This window comes from Biomphalaria glabrata, chromosome 6 (genome assembly GCF_947242115.1).
Source record: "Biomphalaria glabrata chromosome 6, xgBioGlab47.1, whole genome shotgun sequence".
Lineage (NCBI taxonomy): Eukaryota > Metazoa > Mollusca > Gastropoda > Planorbidae > Biomphalaria > Biomphalaria glabrata.
In genome coordinates, this window is record NC_074716.1 from 10198404 (window position 1) to 10226021 (window position 27618).

The following is a 27618-nucleotide window of genomic DNA, read 5'->3' on the forward strand; positions in this document are numbered from 1 at the left end:
AATACATACGTTGTGGAAGGAGCATTATCTAACTTGCTTCAATTTTTGTAAGGTTAGAGATGTAAATCGAACTAGAGCCTTAGTTACGATGAACCAAATCAGAACTTGTACACTGCTCAATGTTAATCGAACCTAACCAATGGGAGGGTTCGGTCCCTACCGTGTGACGCCGACCCTAGTAAAGGCACGAGCCTGATGGAAACAAAATGATACTACGTAGCATCGCACATTTTATGTTTAAAAAAAAAAGTTAGTGTGACGTCACTTTCACAAGGCAGCTGTTGATCTGTTCCACGACAACGTTTCGACATTTCCTTGAAACGGGCTGAACCCAATACTAGTTGGTGATTTTGACTTCAAATTTGTGAGACGAATGGAACCAGGCTTTGACTGTATGCAAGTTTTACAGACTTTTTTTTGTTCAGTTTCATTGAACATTTTTAAAATGTCAAACAAACTTTGCACTACTGTTAACACCTATTGTGCACATGAAAAATAATGTTATGACCCTGCCGTGTACACTGTCGTCATAGAGAAGGCGTGCTCTAACTTGTGCACTGTTCGAAACGAGACTCGTAATTTGGCATTAGAGATACAAGTTCAATGCAAGAGAAGAAACTGTGCTAAAGGCCAGGGGTCGGCAACCTGCGACTCGCGAGCCACATGCGGCTCTTTGAATGTTTAGTTGCCGCTCTTTTATTCCATGCGAAAATGTCACGTATTTTATCAAAATATTTAAAAAAGTTAAAAACATGCCTTGAAATGTAACATATTTGCAGGTGGAAGATATGTAACGTTCTTTTGCCACATCAGTGATATAGATGAGTTTTGCGACATAAAAGAAATTGCGCTAGTTAGCCTTGTTGTCAAATATATGTTCTCCCAAAGTCCCCCAAAAAAGAACTTATCACACCTTTTAGACAATATAATCGAGATAATAAATAAAATCGTTTCGATAGCAACTGATGGAGGGGAGGTTACTCTCAATGATGAAAGAAATGTGTCATGAAAATAAAAAATCTTTATTTAAACCAAGTCATTTGTTTTCCTGTTTGATTCGGGTAACCCATTCCAATCTCTAATGGCACTTGGGACGAAGGAGTACTTGTACGAATTCGTTGTAGCGTATCAATCTACCGCTACGATGTGCTGTATACAATTTGCAATTAGAATGTTTGAAACAAACTATTGGATTACAATCTCTAGTATACAACTTAGCCTTATCTTCTTCTATTATTAGATAAAGAGCAATTCCAGTTTGATTGTATTCTATTAGTACACGGGGAAGTGCTACGAAGAGCAGGGGCCAGGGCATCCGCTCTGCTATCAGCAGCAGACGCCTTGGCCACGTTCGTAGAATGCAAGTAGGACGATTTCACAAGACATTCAGTATCGCGATCTAACAGAAGGCAGAAGAGCTGCTAGTCGCCCACTTTTACGATATACGGATGTATGCAAACACGACATGAAGCTCTTCAAAATCAACACTAGCAGCTGGGAAAAAGTAGCACTGGATAGATCCACATGGAGAGAGAGTATAAAGGAAGGTTCTCGGATAGCAGATGCCATACACAACAGAAGCAGAAACAAGGGTGAAAATGCAACGGCGCCTGGTGATGACATATTCCCAACCTGTAATCGCAGCTGTGTATCAAGGATTGGCCTCTTTAATCCCACAAGAAGATGCAAAGAGAAAAGATTGTCTCTCAAGACGTAAACTGCCAACAGATTTGTATATTATGTTCAATCTTTGACTTTCAAAATGTTTCAAGTATAGTCGCTCATCTTAAATCACGTTTTTATTAGGGATAGTAGTTCTGGATCCGATTCCGCTCAAAAATTGGGCCATTTTTCACTATCCGACCAAATTTAGCTCTGGTCGAAAATCACTGCGGGTTATTTTGCTACTTAGTAAAAAGGACACCGTAGAACTTCCTTGTCTATTAATAAGTATCAAGTGGACGTGATTCATTTTGTGTCTGTTACGTCATGCATTTAAGTTTATAAGTCTAATAAAATAATGTATTTATGAATATGCATCAAACAACTTTTATTACAAGGACAAGGTGTGTTAATATAAAGAGAAATGAAACTTATCATTAGAAATGCACATTATATACATAACAGCGATTGCTGTCACATTTTTTTTGTGGATCTTTTTTTTTTGGACCAGTGTGGATCTAGGTACCTGTTTAGTTAGTACAACAGGTAATTGTTTATAATGTACATCTGTGAGGCCAAATGTTTTAACAACTTAGTTCTAGTTATTGCTGTTTTAGAAGAGATTCCTTGATGTAAGTTTGTCAATCTCGTTAGCGTCAGTTGGCGTGAGAGGCTACAAATTAAAAATATATGGAATATACTAGCTACGACAAAGATTTAGTGCGACGAATGCAAAAAGTTCAATTTTCAGACATTGCGGTCTATAGGGCAGATGACATAAGGATCATCTGTTTCTGTGGCCATCGGTTAACGAGGGTTTCACGTGCCCAGCATAACGACCAACCCGTTTACTTTTTCCCAACTAATGTCAGGTACACATTAAAGCTGAATGAACTCAGAGGTGCCCTAAAATCCAAAATTAAAAATCAAAGTCTTCATCGGGATTCCAACTCGGAACCCTCGTGTTTCGAAGTTAAGCGCTTTACCGCTTAGCCACCGTGCCTATGAATGCAAACAAAAAGCGGAGTGAAATCCCTTTGTAAAAGAAAAAAAAAGACGGTAAGGAAGCCATAAAGGATACCGTTAAGGCTATAATAACTAATTATATTATTCAACAAAATAATATTTAAAATATTGATAAAAGAATTTACTTTATATGTATTAGTAAATTTCTTAAAGCCTTGTAGAATTGTATAGTAAAAAAAAGCCTCATCACAACCATATTTACTATAGTACTTTTACTATGAAAGGTTCAGTTATCAATTGACTATGAATCCAAAAATTATATTCTTTCTCGATAATTATTTTACATGTATTTCAATTTCTATTCAGATAGATTAAAATATAACACTTATTCATTTGCATGTTGCAGCTTTGACCTCTTCGGAAACGAAAGTTCTGGTAAAATTAATTACGCAATCGTAGGTAAGTACTTTAAGAAATACTATTTAAATCTCAAATTAAGTTCTATGTATTGCAAAGCTTCTATAAATAAAAATAATAATAAGGCTTGTCTTCGAGTCCGACGATTAGTTAGGAATGCAGTATTTCCCGTTAGCAGCCCCAGCTGTGACCTACATATTTTGCCACTTGCAGGGCAAGCATAACTATTGTCCGAAGGGGGTCGATTTAGTTTTTCTTTTCGCCGTCTGCATTTGTCCTCGGCAGCAGATTTTCTTTTGGTCTCAAATGTGTATCCTGCGGCCTTCGCGAGTGACCACCAGTTGTCTCGTTCCGACGCCGCATGCAACCAGGTGCTCTATTCTACGTCAGGCTTGGAAAGTTGACGCCTAAGCCCCGTACGTCGACCACATTTTAGCTCACCAAAAAAGACTGGCTTTGGCATACGTTCGTCTCCCATACGGGATACGTGGCCTGCCCAGCGTAACTGTCTAACCATAAGAAGTCCCTCTATACTGTCCATACCGGCGTTCGCAACACATCGCTGTTTAAAGTGCGGTCCTGCCACAGTATGTCAATGATGGAGCGCTAGCATCTTTGGTGAAATCGATCAGGAAGCCTTTTTTTTTCTGTATAGTGTCCGTGTCTCAGAGCCCTATAGAAGGTTTGAGAGCACCACCGCCGGGTAGACATTGATTTTTGTAGGCAGACGGAGCAATTAGTTCCGCCAAACTCTCGCCTGAGGGCGTCCAAAAGCGCTACTGGCCCTGGCCAGACGGTTTATCAACTTCCCTTCAAAGTGAGGCTGTGATAGGTGGGGAAATGTGACGTGTGTTTGGCGCGTTTAATGTCTAGGGGATGATTATTTTTAAAGCCATCACACACCAACCTATCAGCATATGAATCGGGAGCAGACACGCAACGAGACAAGCAATGAAAGATAGATACAAAGTTAAAAGTTAAGAATATTTATTTACATAAATATACATATAATAATAAAAAGGGGGAGGGTTTGCATCTATCTCTGAATAATACTAGATTTAATCATCACTCTTGCACTTAATAAGAGAGTATGTCACTTTGTCTTCTGAACTTAGCTGGTTGTCCTGATGATGTCGCAGCTGGCTGTGTCCTGGCTTGAGGTTCTGCAGCTGGAGGTGGCGCTCTAGCGAGTAGAGGGATGCCGGTGATATAGTTCTTGTGGAGTCTCAATCCCAAGTTCTAGTATCTGTAGTGGGCACAGTAGGGCGGGTGGCCGGCTACCGTGGGCACAAGGTTACTGCGGGCTTAGCTGAACTACCGTGGGCAGTGTAGTTAACAGGATATGTCCAGTGAGTTGCAGAGGGTTGTCGTAGCTATGACGTCTCGCACAGATCTGAATCTTTAGGGACGTCGCACCTAATAGCTTAACAGGTGGGCTGTCGAATAGGCGGGCAATGCCGATAGCGCCAAGTAGTAGAGTTTAGTAGATCTCAGTATGCAAGTGCAGTGCTGAATAGCACTAAGCACATAAATAGGCAGGTCAGTGAGCTAATGCAGTGCTGAGTAGCACTAAGCACAAAGGCAGACACCTGAGGGAGGCTGCGGATAAATAAAGACAAGTTAGGACATGTCTCTCATGCATCTTATCGATGCCCTCGACTGAGGTGCATTCGTCAGATTGGTAAAATCGCTTTAGAGCACAATAGGGAGATGATGACAAATGGGATTTGGAAAATAGATGGCAGATAGTAGCAATGTAAAAATGTACATAAAAGGGAAAGTAATAATATAAAAATGTACATAGAAAGGGAAATAATAATCTCAAATAAACAACACAAGTTGATAGAGAAAGAAAAGGGGGAGGGATTGAATTTGGGCTGTGGTCAGCGATCAAGACGGTTTGTTTACATATGACCGTCGTTCGAGAACAATGGAGCGCGCTTGAATGAAGAGGGTGTCCGTTCAAGCGGCGCAACTCTCGTTAGAGTGAAATGACTACAAGGGAGATAATTCATAACTCTTTTCTAGACGCAGTATTAGTGCGCTAGTAAAATTATCAAGGCGATCAGCCGAGATAAAGGAAATAAAATAAGATGTACAAAAATATACATGGTTGCATCAACGATCAATTGAGCAACGTAGCATTAATAGATTAATGCAATACATAAAATATACATTAGCCATGTTCATGTTTTCTACTTACGACAGTGAGAAATACACAATGCACTAATTAAATATAAATGAAATAATAAAATACACATAATAATCTCCAGTGAGAAATATGCACAAAGTAATTAAGATGGAACTTGTGATTAAGTTCGGCTTACCACCAGGTATTCCTCTAGGAGTAACAATAAATGATATAGTCCAGACTCGATAGCTCAGCTCGAATGAGAAATGAAAGAGAGTCTGGCTTGATTTAATTTATTTTATATAAGCCTGGAAAGTGCGGGCGGACACAGGAAATGTCCTAGGCTTAGCTTTATCTTACACGTGGGTGAATTAGACTTGAGATGGGAGCGGCACATTGGTACGTCGAGAGGCACTTTGACTCGAGTAATCTCATAGATCAAAGAGAGACGTAGGAGAAAGGGAGGGGGGAGGATCGACTTGCATTCCACACTAGGTGGTGTCCACTGCGGCTGTCAGACATCCTGCCGATGAGATCAAAGAGTCTGCGCGTATCTTTGCCCCGGTCAAGGGAAGATAAATCGAAAGACGTGGCCTAGCTATCTCCGATGTGGTCAACTAAGTCTAGCCTGGAGAGGAAAAGGTGGGTCGGGTTGAGAAATTAGGGGTAGGATGATGAAATAATTAAAATAAAATAAATAAATAATGAAAAATGCTAATTAATGCTGTGATAAATTTGAGTGACTCTGACAGCGAGTTTTGACTTGTCACAGAGGCGTCATTTGACGCTATACTACCTAGCTTCTATCAACGCTGACTGTTTGTCTTATTATGTGGAATCCTGTACACGTTATTTTTTCTCTTCTAATTTTTCGATCAAGTTAAAACTTTGCAACAATACTCATTGACTATGACAGCACATAAATCAAAAAAGGATATAATTAATAAGTTAATTATTCGTATATGATAAGTACAAACTATTTCAGTTGCTAAAACGTCTACTTCTCATCGATGAGGCTCTGTCAGCCTTGAACAAGTGTCTTTTTTATCAACTCATTATGTCTGTCTCTCTGTTTGACAAAAGTTTCTACACATTATTTCTCTCACAGCTATCGTTAGATTAAGCTGAAAATTAGCTCAATTATTTCTTTTATCTGACAAAATAAGAATTATTTAAAAACAACAACACATAAACCAATTAGTTAATTAACTATTTGTGATTTATTTTGTTTGATATCTCGGACTAGGTAAAAAAAAATTGACTTTTGTGATGTTAGTCACCGTTATACTTTGTAAACATAAAAGTTTGAAACTAACAAACGATAACTTTAAAAATATTCTGTTTTTGGAAATAATCTTACTGCCACAGTGCAATGTATATTAGATACTAGTCGTATATTACATGTGGCCCGAGGGTCTTAATTTGCGTGTCAATGACATAGTGTATTAGAATAGTTTTTAGGTAGTGATGTTGAGAGGCTAAGTACGCTTGAACTTATCTTAACTTGGCTACCTATAAAAGAGGCTCTAGGTTCGACTCGAGCAGAGCTGTGTTTATTGAACGCCTAAAGGTAGCACGGAAAACCTTCTCCTAGATAGATGGGACCATAGTGCTCAGAGCAATCATGAAAGTAGCGCTATATAAAAGCATAATATTATAAACAAAGCAAATGAGTGAATGTAAAAATAGTATGAATGGTGCTCTTAAAATAGCTAATAGACCTAGATGCAATGTTGCTAGAAAAAAGATTTGCTTGCATATATATTGAGATCTAGAACTAGAGTCTTATATAGGTTTTGACCTAGATTAAACCTAGATTCATTTGTTTAAATTAAGTAAAATTCATGTACTTATACTAAACATTCTTGATATATCAGTTTAAGAATGAATTTAATATTAAATAAGCTTATTAATTATTTTATAGTAGAATATTTAATTTCACTATTATAGAGCCATATTTGCATATCCAATCCTAATGTGTTTACTCTGCGCATGTAAGGTGTAGGCGACACATGAATGGAACTATTAAAATGTATGCCAACACGGATTTGCAGCTATAGCAAACGAATGTATGTAGAAATGCTTTAGAAAAAGAAATTTGGAGATTAATTTTATTTAAATATGAAATGAATGGGCAATATTTATTATATTCATGTGTTAAAGTAAAAAACTATTTTTGCGAAGAGAAGTTGTATCATCTTTATAATCTTTATAATCTTAGAGTTAAATTACACTTATGATTCGAGAGGATTTTAAGTTCTACGCATACGTAACCTATCAGTCTTGTCTAATGAAAGAATTACTTCAGGACGTTTAAATTCGCAAAGATTGTGACAAGTCAAAAACTCGCTGTCAGAGTCGCTCTAAATTATCACAGCATTAATTATTATTTTTCATTATTTATTTATTTTATTTTGATTATTTCACCATCCTACCCCTAAATTCTCCACCCGCACCACCTTTTCCTCTCCAGGCTAGACTTAGTTGACCACATTGGAGATAGCTAAAGCGCGTCCTTTCATTTATCTGCCCTTGATCGGGGAAAGGTAAACACACAATCTCTTTTGTCTTGCCCGCCGGATGTCTGAAGGACGGTCGCGGTTGACACCACCTTGGTTTGAATGCAAGCTAATCCTTCTCCCCCCCCCTTCTCTCACGTCTCTCTTTGATCTAAGAGATTACCCTGGTCAACACACCGCGTGATATTCCAAGGCGCGGCTCCCACCTCGAGTCAAATCCACCCACGTGTAAGATAAATCTTAGCCTAGGGCATTTCCTGTGTCCGCCCGCACTTTCCAGGCTTATATAAAGTAAACCAACTCAAGCCAGACCCTTTTTCATTTCTCATTCGAGCTGAGCTATCGAGTCTGGACTATATCACTTATTCCCCCTCCTAGAGGAATACCTGGTGGTAAGCCGAACTTAATCACAAGTTCCATCTTAATTACTTTTGTGCTATTTCCATTGGATTTTATCATGTGTATTTTGCCTAGTTCATTTATATTTAATTAGTGCATTGTGTATTTCTCACTGGCGTAAGTAGAAAACATGAACATGTCCTATGTATTTATTTATGTATTGCGTTAATCTATTAATGCTACGTTGCTCAATTGATCGTTGATGCAACCATGTATATATTTGTACATCTGAGTCTATTTCCTTTATCTCGGTTGACCGCCTTGATAATTTTACTAGCGCACTGATACTGCGTTTAGAGAAGATATATGAATTATCTCCCCTTTACTCATTTTACTCTAATGAGAGTTGCGCCGCTTGAAGGGACATTCAAGCCCGCTCCATTGTTCTCGACCCACGGTCATATGTAAACAAATCGTCTGGGTCGCTGACCACCGCCCATTCCCCCCCCCTTCTCTTTCTCTATCCACCTGTGTTGTTTATTTGAGATTATTATTTCCCCTTCTATGTACATTCTTATATTATTATTTCCCCTTTTATGTACATTTCTATATTGCCACTATCTGCCATCTATTTTCCAAATCCCATTTGTCATCATCTCCCCTTTATGCTCTAAAGCAATTTTACCAATCTGACGAATGCACCTCAGTCGAGGGCATCGATAAGATGCATAAGAGACATGTCCTAACTTGTCTTTATTTATCCGCAGCCTCCCTCAGGTGTCTGCCTATTTATCGGATCACTTACCTGCCTATTTGCCTACTGGCCTATTTAGATGCTTAGTGCTATTCAGCACTGTATTTGCTATCAAGAATCACCTATCGCCTATTTGCCTACTGGCCTATCTATGTGCTTAGTGCTATTCAGCACTGCACTTTCCTATTGAGCATCATCTACCGCCTACGGAGATCTACTCAACTCTACTACTTGGCGCTATCGGCATTGCCCGCCTATTCGACAGCCCACCTGTCAAGCTATTAGGCGCGACGTCCCTATAGAGTCAGATCTGTGCGAGACGTCATAGCTACGCCAACCCTCTGCAACTCACTGGACATATCCTGTTACCTACACTGCCCACGGCAGATCAGCTCTGCCCGCAGTAACCTTGTGCCCACGGTATCCGGCCACCCGCCATACTGTGCCCACAACAGATACTAGAACTTGGGACTGAGACTCCACAAGAACTATATCGCCGGCGTCCCTCTATCCGCTAGAGCGCCACCTCCAGCTGCAGAACCTCAAGCCAGGACACAGCCAGCTGCGACATCAACAGGACAACCAGCTAAGTCAGAGGACAAAGTGACATACTCTCTTATTAGGTGCAAGAGTGATGATTAAACATAGAATATACTAGAGATAGATGCAAACCCTCCCCCTTTTTATCCTTATATGTATATTTATGTAAATAAATATTCTTTATTTTAACTTTTGTATCTATCTTTCATTGCTTTGTCTCGTTGCGTGTCTGCTCCCGATTCATATGCTGATAGGTTGGGGTGTGATAGCATTAAAAATAATCATCCCCTAGACACAAAACGTGCCAAACACACGTCACATTTCCCCACCTGTCACAAAGATAATGAACGAATTTCTGTAAAAATGCTTTTTAAACACAAATTTGAAGGTTAATTTTTATTAAATATTGAACTCCATAGACAGTATTTTGTATTTTTATTTGTCAAATAAAAAAAAAAACTATCTGTGAAAAGTGTAGTTCTTTAAATCAGATCTAGATCTAGATACTTTTGTTCATGTCTCATGTAAAATGCAAAATTTCATCTTCTTTAGGTATTACTAATCAGAAAGCTATGTGCCGAAAAGATGGATCTAGCTGTGCTGTAATAGAAGATCGCAGAGGAACTTATTTAAAAACAGTTGCACATGAACTTGGGCATAGGTAATCATTTATTAAACAGAAATGGTATTTATTTGTTTTAAAGAATTTTATTATTCTATTATTTGCTCTAATTAATAGACAATATAGTTATATTTAATAAAACTATCTTATATTCGATGGCAATACAAATATCAATAAGAATAAAATAACCAATTAATAAATCAATGTAAGTAAAAAAAAAAGTTCCCCTTTCAGACCTTGTAGTCTATAGGGCATGTTATGTGAAGGTCATCTGTTTCTGTTGCTTATGTTTAACAAGGGTTTTATGTGGCCAGCAATACGACCAACCCATTAGAGGTAGGTGAACTATGAGTTGTCCGAAGATCCCGAAATTTAAATACCTAGTCTCTACCAGGATTCGAACCCAGGATCAGAAGCCAAGCGCTTTACCACTCAGCCACCGCTTCTAGTAAATCAATTATTGGTAATTTATATATGTTATTTTACGAAGAAAAAGGAAGCTTTTTTATGCAGTATTTTGATATATGGCAGTTCAAATTTTGATGAAGACTGGGATTTGAGTTTTTAAATCTTTATGACGCTATAGAGTCTACCCAACACCAATGGCTACCTGATATTAGTTTGGAAAAAGTAAATAATGTTAGTCATTGTGTTGGCATCAAACCACTCTCCTTAACCTTTTTCTATAAACATAGATGGCCTTGATAACATCTGCCCCTTAGATGTCAAGATCTGATAGAGGTACTTTACCTTTTACTTTTATTTTATATAAACCTTATATTTATACGACTTTTGCGTGATATTTCTTTAATTGCTTTGTACTTAGACTGCGGCCATGTGGGGAAATACATAAAACGAAATTGAAATACAAAATACAAAAGTTTGATAGAACGCTTCCAGTTTTTCGCTATTTTCGGTGCTCAGGCTGCGAATCTGTCAAAACTGATTTTTTTTTACAGCATAAGAGGTAAAAGCAGTCTGTGCAAAAAAAAAAATTATACTTATCCGTGCGACAGTTTAAGAGACCTTTATATCAATGAGTCCGTAAATAAGTGGGATTTTTTTCGTAAATATTTAAAAGCTATCTTAGTAGTCTTAAGAAAGATAACCCTTTTTTCTCACCCCTCACTTTATCTTTCTCAACTTGTTTAGTGAAGCGATAGAGTCATCGTGCATTGAGATTGCAAAATACTTGGAATTCTGCTATACAAAAACAATGGGCAAAAATATTTCAAACCGCAATAATTTTTTTTTGTGTAAAACATTCACATATTTAATTATATGAGTGGTCGAAATAAAATTATACATTACATTTATTATAAACTTTTAAAAAAAGTTTTTTACAAAAATTTTACTTTTTAAAACTTGTGTGGTCTAAGCGGATCTTAAGAAATAGGTAAAAAGGATTTTTTTTTCAAATTGTAAACAACGCTCCCTATCACTAATCTCTTAAGAATAACAAAAACATCGATTATTTTTTTTATTATTATTATTTTCATTATTATCAATAATATTCGAAAATACATATTGTTAAGCAATTTAAAGAAATTTGAAATTCGTAGCTAAATATCACAAAAGTAAAGAATCAAAATGAGTTGTATATTGTTTTTTTGAGTGCTCGTCTCTCTCTCTCTTTTTTTATCTCTTTCTCTTTTAAATAAACAATAAAGTATATGCTTTTGGGAGAAACAAAGAAATCTACATGTTTTTATATCATATTAGTATGCTGTTTAGAGTTAAAGTCTTGAACTTCACTAACATTAAACATGGAATAGTTTCTTTTTTGAAGTAACGTCTGTATTATATAAGATAAGAAGATAATTACTTTTTTTTATAGCTGAAAGGGAGCTAAAAGCTGCCATTTTTAGATGAATTAACGGGTTTTCCCCTTAGATAACTTTTAAAAACATTTTTTTATTATTTTCTATGAATGTATATAAATGTTATATTGACTCACTCTGTCTGTCTGTCTACTATACAGTGTTCTACAGTAAACTGCTCCCACTTTCCATCCTTGGATCAAGTTGAATATTTACACAATTATTAATTGTACTTAACTATGACAATACGAAGTATACTCTCAAAAGGTTATCATTTTTTTGCTAGTAAATCGTTAGATTTTTTTTTTCAGTTTATCCATCAGTATTTTGTCTTCTTCTATAATTTATCTCCCCTCGTCTGGACAAAGAGGCAAAACTCGACTTTAAAACATAAACTAGCTTATCTGGGTTTAAGTTTTAATTATTGGCCGATAGACAGGTGATCCCCGAAACAATTGACTTTGCACCAGCGCTACACATAGCATTTCCCCCTCCCCCACGTTATCATTTAGGATACGCACCGCCCTAAGAATAGTGTGGTACAGTCTGGACAGAGACATATTCGTTAAAAGTCCCTACTCACATGACAGGCAACGAATATAGACCATAAACCTGAACTAACGCCTGATAGCTCCGGTATATAGACCATAAACCTGACCTACGCCTGATAGCTCCGGTATATAGATACATGTAAGAAAATCAACGAGCTTTCTTGCCCACCCGTTCAACAAAAAGTCCCATCTATATAGTAAAAGAGTCCAAAGCATTCTAGCACATACAACCAAACACAATCTTCCGACTAAATTTGATTCTTGATATTTCATTAGGAACAAACGGTTGAGTGTAAATATTTTTTTATACTTGTTTTATTTGATAAGAATATGTCTGTACACAACTATGTTCCCGATCATCGAATATTATAATTTTACTTTATTTTGTATGTGCATTGCATTATTTTATGTCGATGATATAACTTCTTAAAGTATTGAAACCATAGTGATCTATTCCTTTATTATATTTGATTTGTTATATTTTACCATTCCTGAAACAATTAAAAACAATGAAATAGTAACTAATGTAAACAAAAACTCGTGAATCTAATTGCTATCTAAGAACTTAGTTTACCGTGCCATAAAGAGCGTATGTAAAATGAATTATTTTACATGTTCAATAATAATGTACATTATGCCTCACACCTTTGTAAACTTTTACTTCTTTGGGTAGTATGGTTTTGATTAATCATATCAAACCCTTATCATTGCAGCTCGATTCCTAGCATTTTACTTTCATCTTATCCTTAGCTTTAAAGTACTATGCTCAGTCTCCACTTTATTATAACTAATTATTTATCCACGTAAACCTGATTAATGTCTGAATCTTGACTAGTATCAGCCTGCATTGTATGATAACATGTGTATTGTGGTTATCTCCCTTGTTTTGTTTATCATTGAATGTTGAGTGATTTAAGACTCCATGCCTAATTATTTTAATGCCTTTATGGGATTGATTCCAATGCATGCATCTAAATGATTGCAAAGGCGTATGAGAATCCCTACTCAGTGACCGGAGACTACCACACCAGACACCCCAGCATTACTTAGTTGTCAGCAAAATGGTATTGCCTACTGTTCCTGGCCATAGAATATTAAGATAAAATAATTTTATTGATCCAATAAAATGGAAATTCAGTTTGATTAAAATTAACAATAGCAGCCTAGTGTCCACAGTGCTTACTGCCCAGTAAAATCTGCCCAATATCCGGCCCAAGCGCTGTCAACTGCCCTATTGCTACTGCCCACTGCCGACTGCTAAGAGCAACCTTTGGTACAGAAAATAAATTGGTGTAAGTTAGCAAGGCCATTTGCAAGCTAGAGACCTTAGCTGAGGGATCACTACTGAAGCCTAACCTAGAGACAGCTTGCCTACAGCATGGAAGACATACCGAGCCAACGTCCTTAGACAGAGCCGGAGGACCCATCCTTCAAGCTAAGAAATATAAGTAGTCAAGACATAGGAACTCTCTCATTCAATCAATAATTAGCCATTCTTGATAAGCAATTATTTATACATTAATGCATTTATATCATTTCTCGATTTTATTTTTTTCTTAATTATTTTATCTTTTATAAAATTATATTCATTAAATGCTTTTTAGCGGCCCCCGAAAGGGGTAAAGACGCTATTAGTTTTGTGCGAAATGTCTGTCCGGTTGTCCGTCCTTCCCGTTTAGATCTCGTAAACTAGAAAAGATATTGAGAATCCGACATCACAATATTTTAGACCATTCAAAGTTCTGATGCAACGGCTACTTTTTTTCTTCCTGAAAGCGAAAAATCTAATTTTTAAAATCAGTTTTGCAAGCAGTTTTTTAAAGAGAAAAAGCGAATTAGTATGCATTATAAAATAGACCTAATTAAAACGAATAGTAATCTTGTAAACGTCATTTTCGTGCACTTTTTTTTTAATGCGAACATGTCTTCTTTACTTTTTTTGAGCATTTGAATAAGAGATTGAGCCTTTTCAAATTATATCAATTATAAGTCTTCAGTTAGGCCAGGAGAGGCGCGCTAGCTAAGTGGTAAAGCGCTTGAACTTTACATCATCTGCCCTATAGACCACAAGGTCTGAAAGGAGAACTAGTTAGGCCAGGTTCACATAGAACTTTACATTCACTTTCACCTATCATTTGATATGCTGTACCGTTGGGGCACTACACAAGATCTGTCAACCTTCTTTCTCCTTTCTTATCTCTCATTTGTCTTTGATATAAATTCATTTGGATGTTCTTTCTGAAAATATTGAAGCCTGCGTGAGTGGACCACTTCGGGGGCCGATTTTGAGTTTGTGTTTCCACACAAACGGTCTTTGTAATCTTGTTATTTATACATTTAATACACTGGTCTGTTCATACTGTTAGTTGCGGTGTGTATGTTAAAATATCTTGTATATGTGAGCGGGATGAATAAATTCAATTACTCCTAGACTTTAATAAACAAGCCAACAATAATCATTAAAACATCTCGTCACACTAACAAAACTTTAACTAATTAAGACATTACCTATCAATTAATTCTTTAGCGGTAATGATTTTGTTAATATCCAAAGGTGATATGAGTTGTGCATTATTAAGAACTTTGGATGTAAATGGGAGATGTTCCCCTTAGATAAGCTTTTCTAATGTATTATTTAAACATGGTATGATATTATTTTCTACAGCCTTTCAGCCAAACACGACGGGGATGGCAACTCCTGCTCTAAGTTTGACAGATACATTATGAGTTCTGGTGTATTAAGTAAGCAAACTCCGGAAACAAAATATAATCCATGGCAATTCTCTTCCTGTAGCGTAAATAACTTTACAACCTTTTTGACTGAGTTTGGTAGCAGAAGGTTGGTTACTTGATCATTATTGTAAGATTTTTTAGCGGCCACTTGTAGAAAGAAAAAGCCTTATTTTTATTACTATTGTGTTATCTGTGCGTCTGTTAGGGTTGGTACTTATTACCCATCGGGCTTCTGAAAACGAATATGTGAGGGTAAACTTTAGAAAGTAAAAAAAAAAGATTTTGTTGGGTCTGGGTTTCAGTTAAAGTGCAAAACTAAAGAATTAGCATTCATATTGTAAACCACAATGGACTGGGCATGGGAATTAGGGCAAATGTCCTTTTCGCAGCATCCAATGGGTATGTGGAGAGGGGGCGCAGAATGGTTCACTTTAAATTAATGTACGCCTAAAAACTATTAAATAATCTTCTATGCTACGTATCTGTGTGTGTGTGTGTGTGGGTCAATAATGGAAATAGCCATTCGATCGACTTCCCGCCCCTCCATCTCTTTTTATTTTTCACTTGTGTGCAAGATTTTTGACTCCTCTCCACCAGAAGTTAATAACATCAGCGTATCAAAAGGAACATGTCTGTCACAAATTCACAATGACCAATCTTTTTTTTTCAATTTTAATTTCCTGTGTGCTGCTTTTCCAGTAGTATGAAATATAATGTATTCATTGAAGTGACATTTCTAAATAACATCAAATTAAAATTCTTATGAATATTTATTTTCTATTAGCTTTAAAGGACTAATAATTTGAAGCCAAAATTTAATTCAAGATTTACGTAGTTTATATAGTTGAGTAACTTTTATTCAATTTAAGCTATCGATACAACTGTCTAGCTTACGCTATTGAAGCTTCAGATGACATTCCAGATGTATCTAATAAACTATTGGGTCAGTTCATTAAACCTAATCAACAGTGTCAACTAAAGTACGGAAATGCTTCCTACTATTGCAAGGTAAGTGAAACTATTGCTGAATTTTTAAAAATCAGGAGGTTGATGTGGACAGTATAGAAGCACTATTTAAAATTCGGAAACTTGTATTGCATTGGAGACGACCGTATGCCAAGGCGATGTTTTTTTGGTTGTTTTTTTCGGCAAGCGAGCGTAAAGGAGGAGTTTGTAACAGACGTGACCCTCCCCACTGTAAGAGCTAAAAAGAAAACTCAGGCACACTGTCACCTTCACTGGCATAGAGAAAAGTAGCTGGCGGCAGATGGCCTCTAAACGATACAAGTGAAGAACTCACACGAAAGCCAAAGGACACTCACTTTAGGCTCAGAGAAACACTATTAGAGTAGAAAGTCACAGAAACGGTAAAAGAAAACTGAAATGAACTCACTATGGATAACTTTTGTCAACGTCTTTGTCTACAGTCACAGTTAAGGTGGAAAATATGCAGGTAATATCTATCTATCTATCTATCTATCTATCTATCTATCTATCTATCTATCTATCTATCTATCTATCTATCTATCTATCTATCTATCTATCTATCTATCTATCTATCTATTTATCTATCCATCTATCTATCTATCTATCTATCTATCTATCTATATATATATCTATCTTGAGTGACTTCACCGAAGATGATTGCGCTCCATAATGGACATACGGTGGCTTGACCGCACTACGAACAGCGATGTCCTTGCGAATGCTGGTTTGGACAGTAAAGAGGGACTTCTTATAGTCCGACAGTTATTTTGGGCAGGGCACGTATACCGTATGGGAGACAAACGTATGCCAAAGGCTGTCTTTTTTTGGTGAGCTAAAAGGTGGTCGACGTAACACAAAACGCTTCAAAGACCATCTTAGAGGTCAACTTTCCTTAGCTGACATAGAAGAGAGCACCTGGTTGCTTTTGGCATTAGAACTGGACAGGTGGAGGTCACTCACGAATATATATATTTATATACGACTGCTTGAATTCTACGCATATCATAAGCTCTATATTACGAACACATACTCCAGAACAAAACCACAGCATTGTGTCTCATGAAAGCATCCTAGGTCTGAGCATTGGCACCAACTGGATATGATACTAACACGGAAAAATGGACATTGGAAATATACTGCTGACGTGTAGCTTTTTAAGGGCGGACTGTGATATTTGTCACACTTTAGTGTCCTGTCTGCTGCCTACTAAGATCCACACATCACAGGGAATACTGCAAACACAAACAATCCTGATCTTCGCATCAAATTTACAAACAAATTAGAGGAAGCTTTTATAAACTTCTCAGTGAATGAGGTAAAGAAAAAGCTGGACGTTGATACGTGATGCTATGTGCCAAACATCATCACTGGTCTTTGGGAACAAAACAAAGAAACATGAAGACTTTTTTTGAAGCTAATCTGCCAGAATTGGAAACTGCCACTAGAAACATGAGAGAACTTTTGCTAAAGTACGAGATGAGCCCACCACAAGCATTTTACAAGGCATAGATCTACACAAAACGATCCCGAAAGAATAGTGAGACAGTACAATAACAAATACTGGCAGGGCCTAGGTTATATCATCAAATCTATTGCTGACTGTGCTAACATCATCGGGCTATTCGAGGGAATGAAAAAATCTATTGGACTTCACACCAGCAAGTGCGTCCTGCTTAAGTCAAAAGATTGTTCAATCATGAGTTATCTTGGATTGCAAATGGAGTTATGGGTAGAGCACTATGCTGAACTTGAAAAGATTGAAAAGGCCATTTAGCAAACTGCTTTGGCTTAGTCTAAGTTTTGAGCGAATTCGACGAAACACACTCTGTAAAAGAAACTGAACACAGCTATTGCCATGCTTGTATACGAGGAAGCACCCGGAGGAAATGGTATTCCCAAAAAAGTCATTCAGGCTGAAAAGCTTGCCTTCATCAAGCCACTCCACCAATTGTTAAGTTTGTGCTGGGAACAAGGAATCGTCCCCCATAAAATGAAGGATTCCAGCATTGTAATGATTTTAAAAAAAGGTGACTGCTTCAAATGTAACAGTTATAGAGGTATTTTACTCCTTTGCATAGTTGATAAAGCCTATGATAGAGTAATGCTGACGAGTTTACACAGAATAACAGTGTTTGACGTATTAGAGAGAATCGGCTGACAAAACACGCTACGGAAACTAGTGTCAGCTTTTTATAAAATACTATGTAGGGCAACGTACAGTTTGACAGTTCCGCCTCTAGACCATCCTTCATCAAGAGCGGAGTAAAACAGGGGTGCGTTCTGGCTGAAATACTATTTGGCATCTTCTTTTCAGCTGTAATCACTAGCCCTTTTAATGCAGATGGAGTATATATTCACAGCAGATCCGATGGAAGCTATTTAACCTGGCACGCTTTAAAGCCAAAACAAAGTGACGGCGTATCTTGATTAGGGAACTGTTGTTCGCTGATGATGCCGCACTCATAACTCATTTACAAGAAGCATTGCAGAGACTTGTGAATTCTCTGGCAGCTGCTTGTCAAGAGTTTAGCCTTACAATACGCCTCTCCTGGCACAAGATGTACAAGAAATATTGGAAATCACACACTTACAGTGGTGCACAAATTCAACTTCTTGGGAACAACAATAGCCAGCAAACTAGATTTAGACACTGAGCTGACAAAAAGAATAAAAAAAGGCATCTGAAGCAATGGCAAAACATATCTAAGCGCGTTTTGAAACATACAAAATTGACTACGGCAACAAAAATCCTGGTCTACAATGTCTGCGTTCTGAGCACACTTCTTTATGGCAGTGAGAGATGGGCAACTAACATGCGTCAAGAACCCAAATTAAATATATTCTACTTACTCTGCCTGCGACGCATAATGTGCATGTCCTGGAAGGATTATGTCTTCAACCATGACGTTCTTAAACGGGCCAAAACGCACAGCATCTATGCACTTTTTAAACAGAGAAAACTACGCTGGCACGGTCAAATCACTCACATGCCAGATGAAAGATTTCCAAAAGACATACTATACGCTGAACTTGCAGATAGAGACCCAAGGGCCGCCCAAGATTAACCTACAGATATGTCTGTAAGCCAGACATCAGAAACAGAACAAAATATGTGTAAGGAGACCGGACAGCATGGAAACAGATTGTACGCGCGGGTTCGAACTACGCTTAGTGCAAAAGAAAGGAAGCTGCATCAGTCAAGAGAAAGAAGAGAAAAGCTGCCCTGTTAACTAGCCCTAATCCAGATGCAAATAGATGAAGAAACTGTGTCAAACTCTGCCTCTCCAGAAATGGCTTGATTATTCACAGCAGATTCTGCTCCGTCTCAAGACTAAACCAAAGCCAATGAATTACCTAGGCGCATCCATTGTCTTTCGAGAATAAGGGGCCATATATATATATATATATATATATATATATATATATATATATATATATATATATATATATATATATATATATATATATACGCCATATATATATATACGCCATACACATATGCACGTTTATATGTAGCACCATAATATTAACAATTCACTGTGTATATTGTTTTACATAATGTGTACTAACTTTTGCATCAGACTGCGAAATCTTTTTTTTCTTCTTATGGAATGATAGTTAGGCCATTTACACCAATTTCCAAAGACGAGAATATTACCTTTTTTTTTGTTTTGTAGGGTGAAAAAAACACTAACATTGAGGACATATGTCATTCTCTGTACTGTCGAGATCTTTTGAAATCTGGTGACTGTAAATTGATGGAAGCATATATCGGGACGTCCTGTGGCGATGGAAAAGTAAGCTTTCCTAATATTTATAGATGTACAGATTTTTTTTCAAATTAGGGCACGCCTCATTAGGAGTTACCATTCAGCCATGGACCCCTCTAATTTTGTTTTTACTTACAACAATATAATAGAGCCATTCCATTTTTATAAAATAAGCCTATTGAATGTAAGTATATAAAGTGAAACGCTTCTTTCTACAATATTTTATCCAGCTAATTCTAGTAACTATTAAGCTAAATTGGACCAGCTCGTAAATTTGAGTATCACTTTTTCCCACCACACACGAATCTCCTCGCAATAAATAGGCCCAAATCTTATGTACACTATTTGTTAATTCTTCTTTTAAGTTCTTATTCGAAATATTTGATTGGATATATGATATTTGTTTTAAATCTGGACCTTTTTTTTTTCTAATTACAACCTGCAAATTCTCATATAATATTTTGACGCACACCCAACATTGATTTTTTGCAATTTTTATAAAACTGCTCGTATATAAACAGTCCAGTCAGCCTATTCTAGTATTTTGTATGCATATCTTATATATATATATATATATATATATATATATATATATATATATATATATATATATATATATATATTCGAAGCCCGCGGATCTTAATTTGCGTATTACTGTCGATATAGTCAATGAGAAAGTTTTGGAAAAGATTAAATGAAATAATAATGTTTTAAGTAAAACGAATGCGTGAATGTAAAAATATTGTTACGAATCTCACTATCCAGGCTCTCTGCAAACTGCACCATACACCACCAACTTAAAGAACTTGACAAGTCAGGGCTCCAAAATAACGTAAAGGTTTAATGTCCATAAATAACAGCCAATACTGTACAATTGGCAGCACGTAGAACAGTACAAATAGCTCTGCGATAACAAATATCTCTCCGATCACACCGTTCCGCCGTATCAAGTCTTGCACTGGTCTCTCCGTCTTGTTCCGGGCTTGCACTGGGTTCAACAGTTCAGGACTGACTTCACACACTAGGCTCGTTGTGTCGGACTCGATCACAGACCAAGATCAAGACGCCAGCCGTCTCAACTGTACTTGATAGTACTCCGCACTGAACCGTCGTAATGCTCCGTACAGGACCACACCGTTGAACTGTGCTGTAGTCGACCGTGTTCTGAACTCCTGTCGTAAACTCTTTTTCTGAACCGTCTTGACTGCGTCGCCTCCGCTCTTATATAGGGTCCCTACTGGCCTTCTCGAACCGGACAGAACGCCGCTCGACGTTTCTAGGTGGTCAGATGACTACAACTCTCGTGACGCCACTGAGCTCTGTTCACGTCGGCGATCCTTCCCGAACTCTCTTGTTGACACTCGTCTCGGCTGACAGTCGTAACTCGTCACGGTTGACCGCTCGTCTAGCGCTGGCCTGGGGCGATTTGCGTCGGCTGACTACACACACACCACTACCCCCGTTTGTGCCACCACCAGGTTTATAACACTGCCCCCTCCTTAGATCTGTCCGTCCCGGACAGAATCAACATCATGACATTGGCTGTAAAGTTTCATCGCTGCAGGCGGGGGTCGATCAGTGGCAGTTGGCTTGCCTCTTGAGCTTGATGGAGCCATCCATGTTGCAGTCAGCTTCCTTCTTCTCCTCCAATTAGTCTTCATGTGGCTGCAGTGATATCGAGGTTGCATCGTCATCCATCTTGCATTCAACAAAAGTAGCCTTCTTCTTCTCCGCCAGTTGGCCTTCATGTGACTGCAGTGATGTCGTGGTCGCGTCGCTCTCTTGTCGTTCGGTATTGAGGGCAGCCACTTGATACATGGAGAAGTATAGGATGTAAGGGCAGGGATTACCAAGATGGTTGACCAAAGAGGTGGCTTCATAGGGCTTTGCGAAGAAGGACTGGGATGGGCTTCAAATCCATAGGACAGGGAATAGTGGGACAAGTCATCATTTTCAGCCGTGTCTGGAGGACATGCTCGTGGGGCAGCTTGGTAACACTCCACTTCGTCTTCGGCCTCAGGCTCCAATCGGCTTTCTTCACCGTCATCAGGACATCTCTCTCTCGTCTCAGTATCGGGCCAATCGCTTGTTGGTTTCAGACCTGGTCGATGACTTTCATCTTGCAAATGTCCATCAAAGTCCACGTCAGACTGCCTTGGATTCTCTTGACCACCATCAGGACTTTCCTCTCCAGTCTTGGCAACTGGACCAACGTCTGTTAGGTTCGGACCTGGCTGGTACCTCTCGACTTGCATGTGTCTCTCAACGGCTTCGTCAGGTTTCAATGGGTCCTCATGATCACCACCAAGGCTCCTTTCTCTGGCTTTAGCATCTGAACGAACGTCTGAGTTGTTGATTCTCTCCTCCACAGCAGGTATGCGTTGGTTCATGGCGGCTATCTTGGTGTTCATGGCATCTATCTTGGAATTGGTGTTTGCTAGCCCCGAGTTCATAGCTGCCATCTGCTCCTGTTTGCTACTGGCGATTTGTCCCTGCATAGCTGCCATCTGTTCCTGTATGGTACTGGTGATCTGTTGCTGCATTCTACTGGTGAGCTGTTCCAGCAAATCCGGTTCGACTTCAAAAAGGTATGTGTCCGGATCTTCTTCTTCTTCCAACATGTCATCTCGGAGGCGTGCTTGTAAAGTTTCCTTGTTTCCATATGTCTTCAGCCTTCGTCCTCGGAGTTCTTCCTTCAGTTCTCTAAATTCAAGTTCGTACAGCAGTTTCAGACGAGCCATAGTAGATCCGATCCAATCCGATTCCGATCCGATCCCACTTCTGACACCAGTTGTTACGAATCTCACTATCCAGGCTCTCTGCAAACTGCACCATACACCACCAACTTAAAGAACTTGACAAGTCAGGGCTCCAAAATAACGTAAAGGTTTAATGTCCATAAATAACAGCCAATACTGTACAATTGGCAGCACGTAGAACAGTACAAATAGCTCTGCGATAACAAATATCTCTCCGATCACACCGTTCCGCCGTATCAAGTCTTGCACTGGTCTCTCCGTCTTGTTCCGGGCTTGCACTGGGTTCAACAGTTCAGGACTGACTTCACACACTAGGCTCGTTGTGTCGGACTCGATCACAGACCAAGATCAAGACGCCAGCCGTCTCAACTGTACTTGATAGTACTCCGCACTGAACCGTCGTAATGCTCCGTACAGGACCACACCGTTGAACTGTGCTGTAGTCGACCGTGTTCTGAACTCCTGTCGTAAACCCGCTTTCTGAACCGTCTTGACTGCGTCGCCTCCGCTCTTATATAGGGTCCCTACTGGCCTTCTCGAACCGGACAGAACGCCGCTCGACGTTTCTAGCTGGTCAGATGACTACAACTCTCGTGACGCCACTGAGCTCTGTTCACGTCGGCGATCCTTCCCGAACTCTCTTGTTGACACTCGTCTCGACCGATCGTCGTAACTCGTCACGGTTGACCGCTCGTCTAGCGCTGGCCTGGGGCGATTTGCGTCGGCTGACTACACACACACCACTACCCCCGTTTGTGCCACCACCAGGTTTATAACAATATTATTAATGGATCTATCAAAATAGCTATTTGACCTAAATCCATTTTTTTCAAATAAAAACATTTGCTTGAAAGCCTACATATATTTGATTAAAATATGAAATGAATGGACTTTATTTTGTATGTTCATGTGTTAAAGTATAAAGTAGCTTGGTTAAATTTCGTACTGCGCATGCGTGGAGCCTTCTCTCTACGCATGCGTGACCTTTCTATCTTCTCTAACCCTAATGAAGGAGTAAGGGAAAGGTTGTTAGATTAAGCGACTAATGAATGGATTTATTGAAATGTTTGTAAACACGGCTTTGCAGCTATAGCGAACGCATGTGTGAAAGATTCTTTAGAAAAACACAGTTTAATATTAATTTGATTAAAATATGAAATGAATCGACTATAATTAGTATGTTCACGTGTTCAAGTATGAAACTATCTTTTCGAAGAGGAGTTATATTATCTTAAAGTTGAATTAGACCTAGGAATAGAGAGATGTAAAAAATTTCGATCTTGTCTAATGAAAGAATGTACGTCAGGGCCATGGGCGCCCGCAAGGAGGTGCAAGGGGTGCACTTGTAGCCCCCTGGATTCTAATTCTAGCCAGTTTTTGGCACCATCAGATCAATTAAAATCTAAGTAGCAACTGAACAAGTATTGCTTTCACTGGTGACTGAAGTACAGTTGAAGTAGACTAGCCTAGGCTTATCAGGCATTGATGGCTGACCATTCAAGTGCGCCCTCTGAAGTCTTGGTAGCCAAATTTAAGCCAGTTTTTTACACATTCAAATCAAGTAACTTCTGCTAGGAATCAACTTACTATGTAGTGCTTCCAATGAAATAAAGTTAATAATGAAAAGCTATTGTTGTAATAAAATGTAACAAGCTAATCTGTAGTTAAAGTCCGACCATGTACGCTTGCAATTCAATATTCTATAGCACGTTAGTCTGAACTTTTTGTTTTTACTTGCATATAATTAATAGATATTATTATATTTAGTAAAGACCTACAATATGATAAAAGTATTTTTTTTGTCTTGGTGTAAAAAATCTTTGCAAGCTGTCTTTTGATTTGATATATGTGAAAGTGTCTTTGAACAAGATTGAAGAGTGCAGTCATCTTGGTAAATGTATTTACGTCTTGCGAATTTCCAGTCAGTGCTGACGCTCAATAAATAAAATAGCAGGTTTAGCACGTCCACCAGTTTGTGATAGAAGAAATATTTAAAAAAGGTTCTTCCCATACCACCCGAGTCAAAACGTTGATTTTTATAAGCGGAGCACTGGCAGCTGCAAGAAATAAAAAAAATACGAGCAGCAGCATGAATTAACTGCGTTTTCTTTGTATTTCGTTAATAAAATGCAAATTTCTCAGGTACTAGACAGATGTGTTTGACCGTTGGATTTGTTGATGGCGATTGTACTCGATAAGATTTCATTGGTTTTGCCTTTGTTGTTTAAAGAGACGCACTGCCTGTGTCCAACTTCATTGTCAGCGAATAAATTATGTACATTTTTTCACATGGACAAACTACTCAGCCAAGTCTACGATGGCTGCCCCATGATGTGTAATATTTAAAACTTTGTTCATGCAAAGATTTTAGAAAAATATTCTAAAGCAGACATTGTCCGGACTTAAATTTGTTATTATTGACCTGAATGACATTTCAGATATACGTTATGCTTTTGGTGTCATTCAGAAGATTATCTATTTCTCCCATAACAGTCTGAAGCGAGACCGTTGATGCTAAATTAACCTCTTTTGTGTGAGTCACAATGGACTAAGAAATACGAATTCCTTTGCGCGTTAAGTTACAGCTTTGAGAAGATCTTTGACTGTTTAGCCTATTTCAAAATAACGGCTGTAAGTGAAACCTGATAAACTGCATATGCTTAACCTGTGACTGCTTCTCATGTGTTTCGTCTTTATATTGTCAATTATTCATCTTTTCATAAATCAGTTTCCGTAATGTTACAGTCTGTTCATCTGTAGCATAAGTGGCCGCCTAACAGCAAATTAGCAGTCACAGTAATGACATAAATGCCAACTTGGTTATGTTGAGAAACACTTCAAGGATGGCATCTTGAGAAAGGCGAGACTGCTGGCAGACAAACGGGGTATTGAGTTGGTGTTAACGAGAATTTGTAGTTGACATACCGAGAAAAAACATATGTTTGGATTTCTGGAGTTACTACAGAACACTGCTTTACATGACATAACGTTTTTCGTTAGTTTCTTCATTAACGTTTCGCTTTTAATGCAAGAATAATGCTCAGTTCGACTTGTTTTGTCTACATCCTAGCAACATTATCAAGAATATCAGCACTGCAGATAACCGTTCATCGCCTGCTTGTCCATCGTGACATGAAGCAATTCTGTAGTAAAGTTATTGACAGTTTTGGCAGAGATTGCATTTTTTTGTTTGATCTACTGTAGGGATGCACGGACTGCACAGATAAACTTACCAAAGTGTACAGTAAATAGTTTGTAAACATGTATGAATGGTTTGGAGCACTATTTCCTATTTCTTTTCTTTAATATTAATTGGAATAAAAAAGTTGCAGCAACGTCTTTAAGCCATGAGTGGCGAATTGCACACCCCTGCAAATAATCCTGCGGGTGCCCAAGGTCAGGGCTTCTAAATTCTCAGATATAAGGAACGAATGTATGTACAAATGCATTTGAATGGCAAATTTGAAGCTTAATAGTCTATATTTTGTAATTTTCATGTGTCAAAGTAAAAAACTATCTGTGCAAAGTGTGGTTCTTAAAACTAAATCTAGATCCTTTCGATCTTCTCTCGTGTAAACATGGCCTAAATCCATGAAATAGTAATACTTTCATATAGTTGGCAATTTTTTTTTAGGGTCTTAAGTTTGTATTAGGTCTACTATACATACATCACGGTTCCAGTTAGTAGCCAAGAAACATTTATGCCAAGTTTCATGAAGATTGGTAAATGATTTTGATTTCTTTTCTGAATATACATACTGTTATGACTTTGCCATGCGCACCGCCATCCAAGATAGTGCAGAAAGAAGGTGCGCACTATCTGTGACTAAACAAGTCGGATGTTGACATGAGAGATAAACGATTTCCGCAGAAGGAAGGAGTCAATATGGAGATGCTGTGCTCAAGGCAGATGCCCTTTGTGTTTGTCATGTCTACGTGTAAATAAACGTCTTTGTCAAGTTTAGTTTACAATTGGTGTCATCGTCGCAACAACAGCCTGGTCAACTGGAGAAAGAGAAAGCGGCACCGGAAGAAAACAATGCGGATGACTTTGTGGGGAACACGCTCTCTGCCGCCTGTGGCTCCCACTGATCGACCTCCACCTGAACTGTCAAACCTCAGCTGCAATGTTTCTTTTCGGGACGGGGGCAATGTTATGACTTTGCCTTGCGCACCGCCATCCAAGATAGTGCAGACAAAAGGTGCGCACTATCTGTGACTAAGCAAGTCGGATGTTGGCATGAGAGATAAACGATTTCCGCAGAAGGAAAGAGTCTATATGGAGATTCTGTGCTCAAGGCAAATGTCCTTTGTGTTTGTCATGTCTCCGTGTAAATAAACGTCTTTGTCTCGTTGAGTTGCCTCCCTTCAGTTATTACAATTTTAACACCAATGTAATAACTTTTTACTTTCTAGTATAGATATATAAAGTTTTCTTAGGCAATATTTAGGAACTGGAACCTCTGACCCTCTGATGCTCTACCTACTCCAGTAATCAAGTGATTTAAATATTAAAGAAAATTTAGCTCAAAAAGTAAAACTGAAGTATAAAAATTAAGTTTAGATCTAGATTAATATACCTCATATTTACCGAGATAATTCGTTTGTCTTTTAGTTTTAGATCTATAATACTTGTCTATTTAATACACATTTTCCTTCTAGATTATTAGCCTAGACGTGCGGTATTGTTGTTGGGTCATCTTGATTGTCACTGGTCCATAGCTTATCTTTGATAGCTGCCTGGTCGTGCGATATGCACGCTATGCTGTCATTCGGACTTATTGATGGTCCAGGGTATAAACCCTGCCCGCTCCCATCCCTCGTCGTTCAGCGGTAGATTTTAACTAGAAAATAAATTATCTTAAACTCTAAAGGAACATCCGAAACATGTAAAACAAACACAAATATTATCCGCTGCCATCCTCCATCGTCCTGCGACAGTTTTGGACTAGTATGTAGATTATCTTCAATTCTGATAGAACATCCGAATTATGATAACCGTTTTATAAACATTTTTAAAGATAGTCGTAATAGAATATAAATTCAGA

The 27618-nt window shown here is 38.2% G+C and overlaps 1 protein-coding gene across 6 annotated transcripts in view; it reads left to right on the forward strand.

The window, feature by feature from the left end:
• Window positions 1–27618, forward strand: part of LOC106073612 (A disintegrin and metalloproteinase with thrombospondin motifs 7-like) — an 86219-nt gene that overhangs the window by 16432 nt on the left and 42169 nt on the right. For all 6 annotated transcript variants that reach the window (XR_008778320.1, XM_056031610.1, XM_056031611.1 and 3 more), the window contains 5 exons: window positions 3035–3087; window positions 9881–9989; window positions 14987–15160; window positions 15924–16062; window positions 19719–19838. Coding sequence is in view for 5 of the 6 variants with exons in the window: in XM_056031610.1 (XP_055887585.1) it covers window positions 3035–3087; window positions 9881–9989; window positions 14987–15160; window positions 15924–16062; window positions 19719–19838 (595 nt within the window). In the remaining variant the exon portion in view is untranslated. The remainder of the gene's footprint in view (window positions 1–3034; window positions 3088–9880; window positions 9990–14986; window positions 15161–15923; window positions 16063–19718; window positions 19839–27618) is intronic.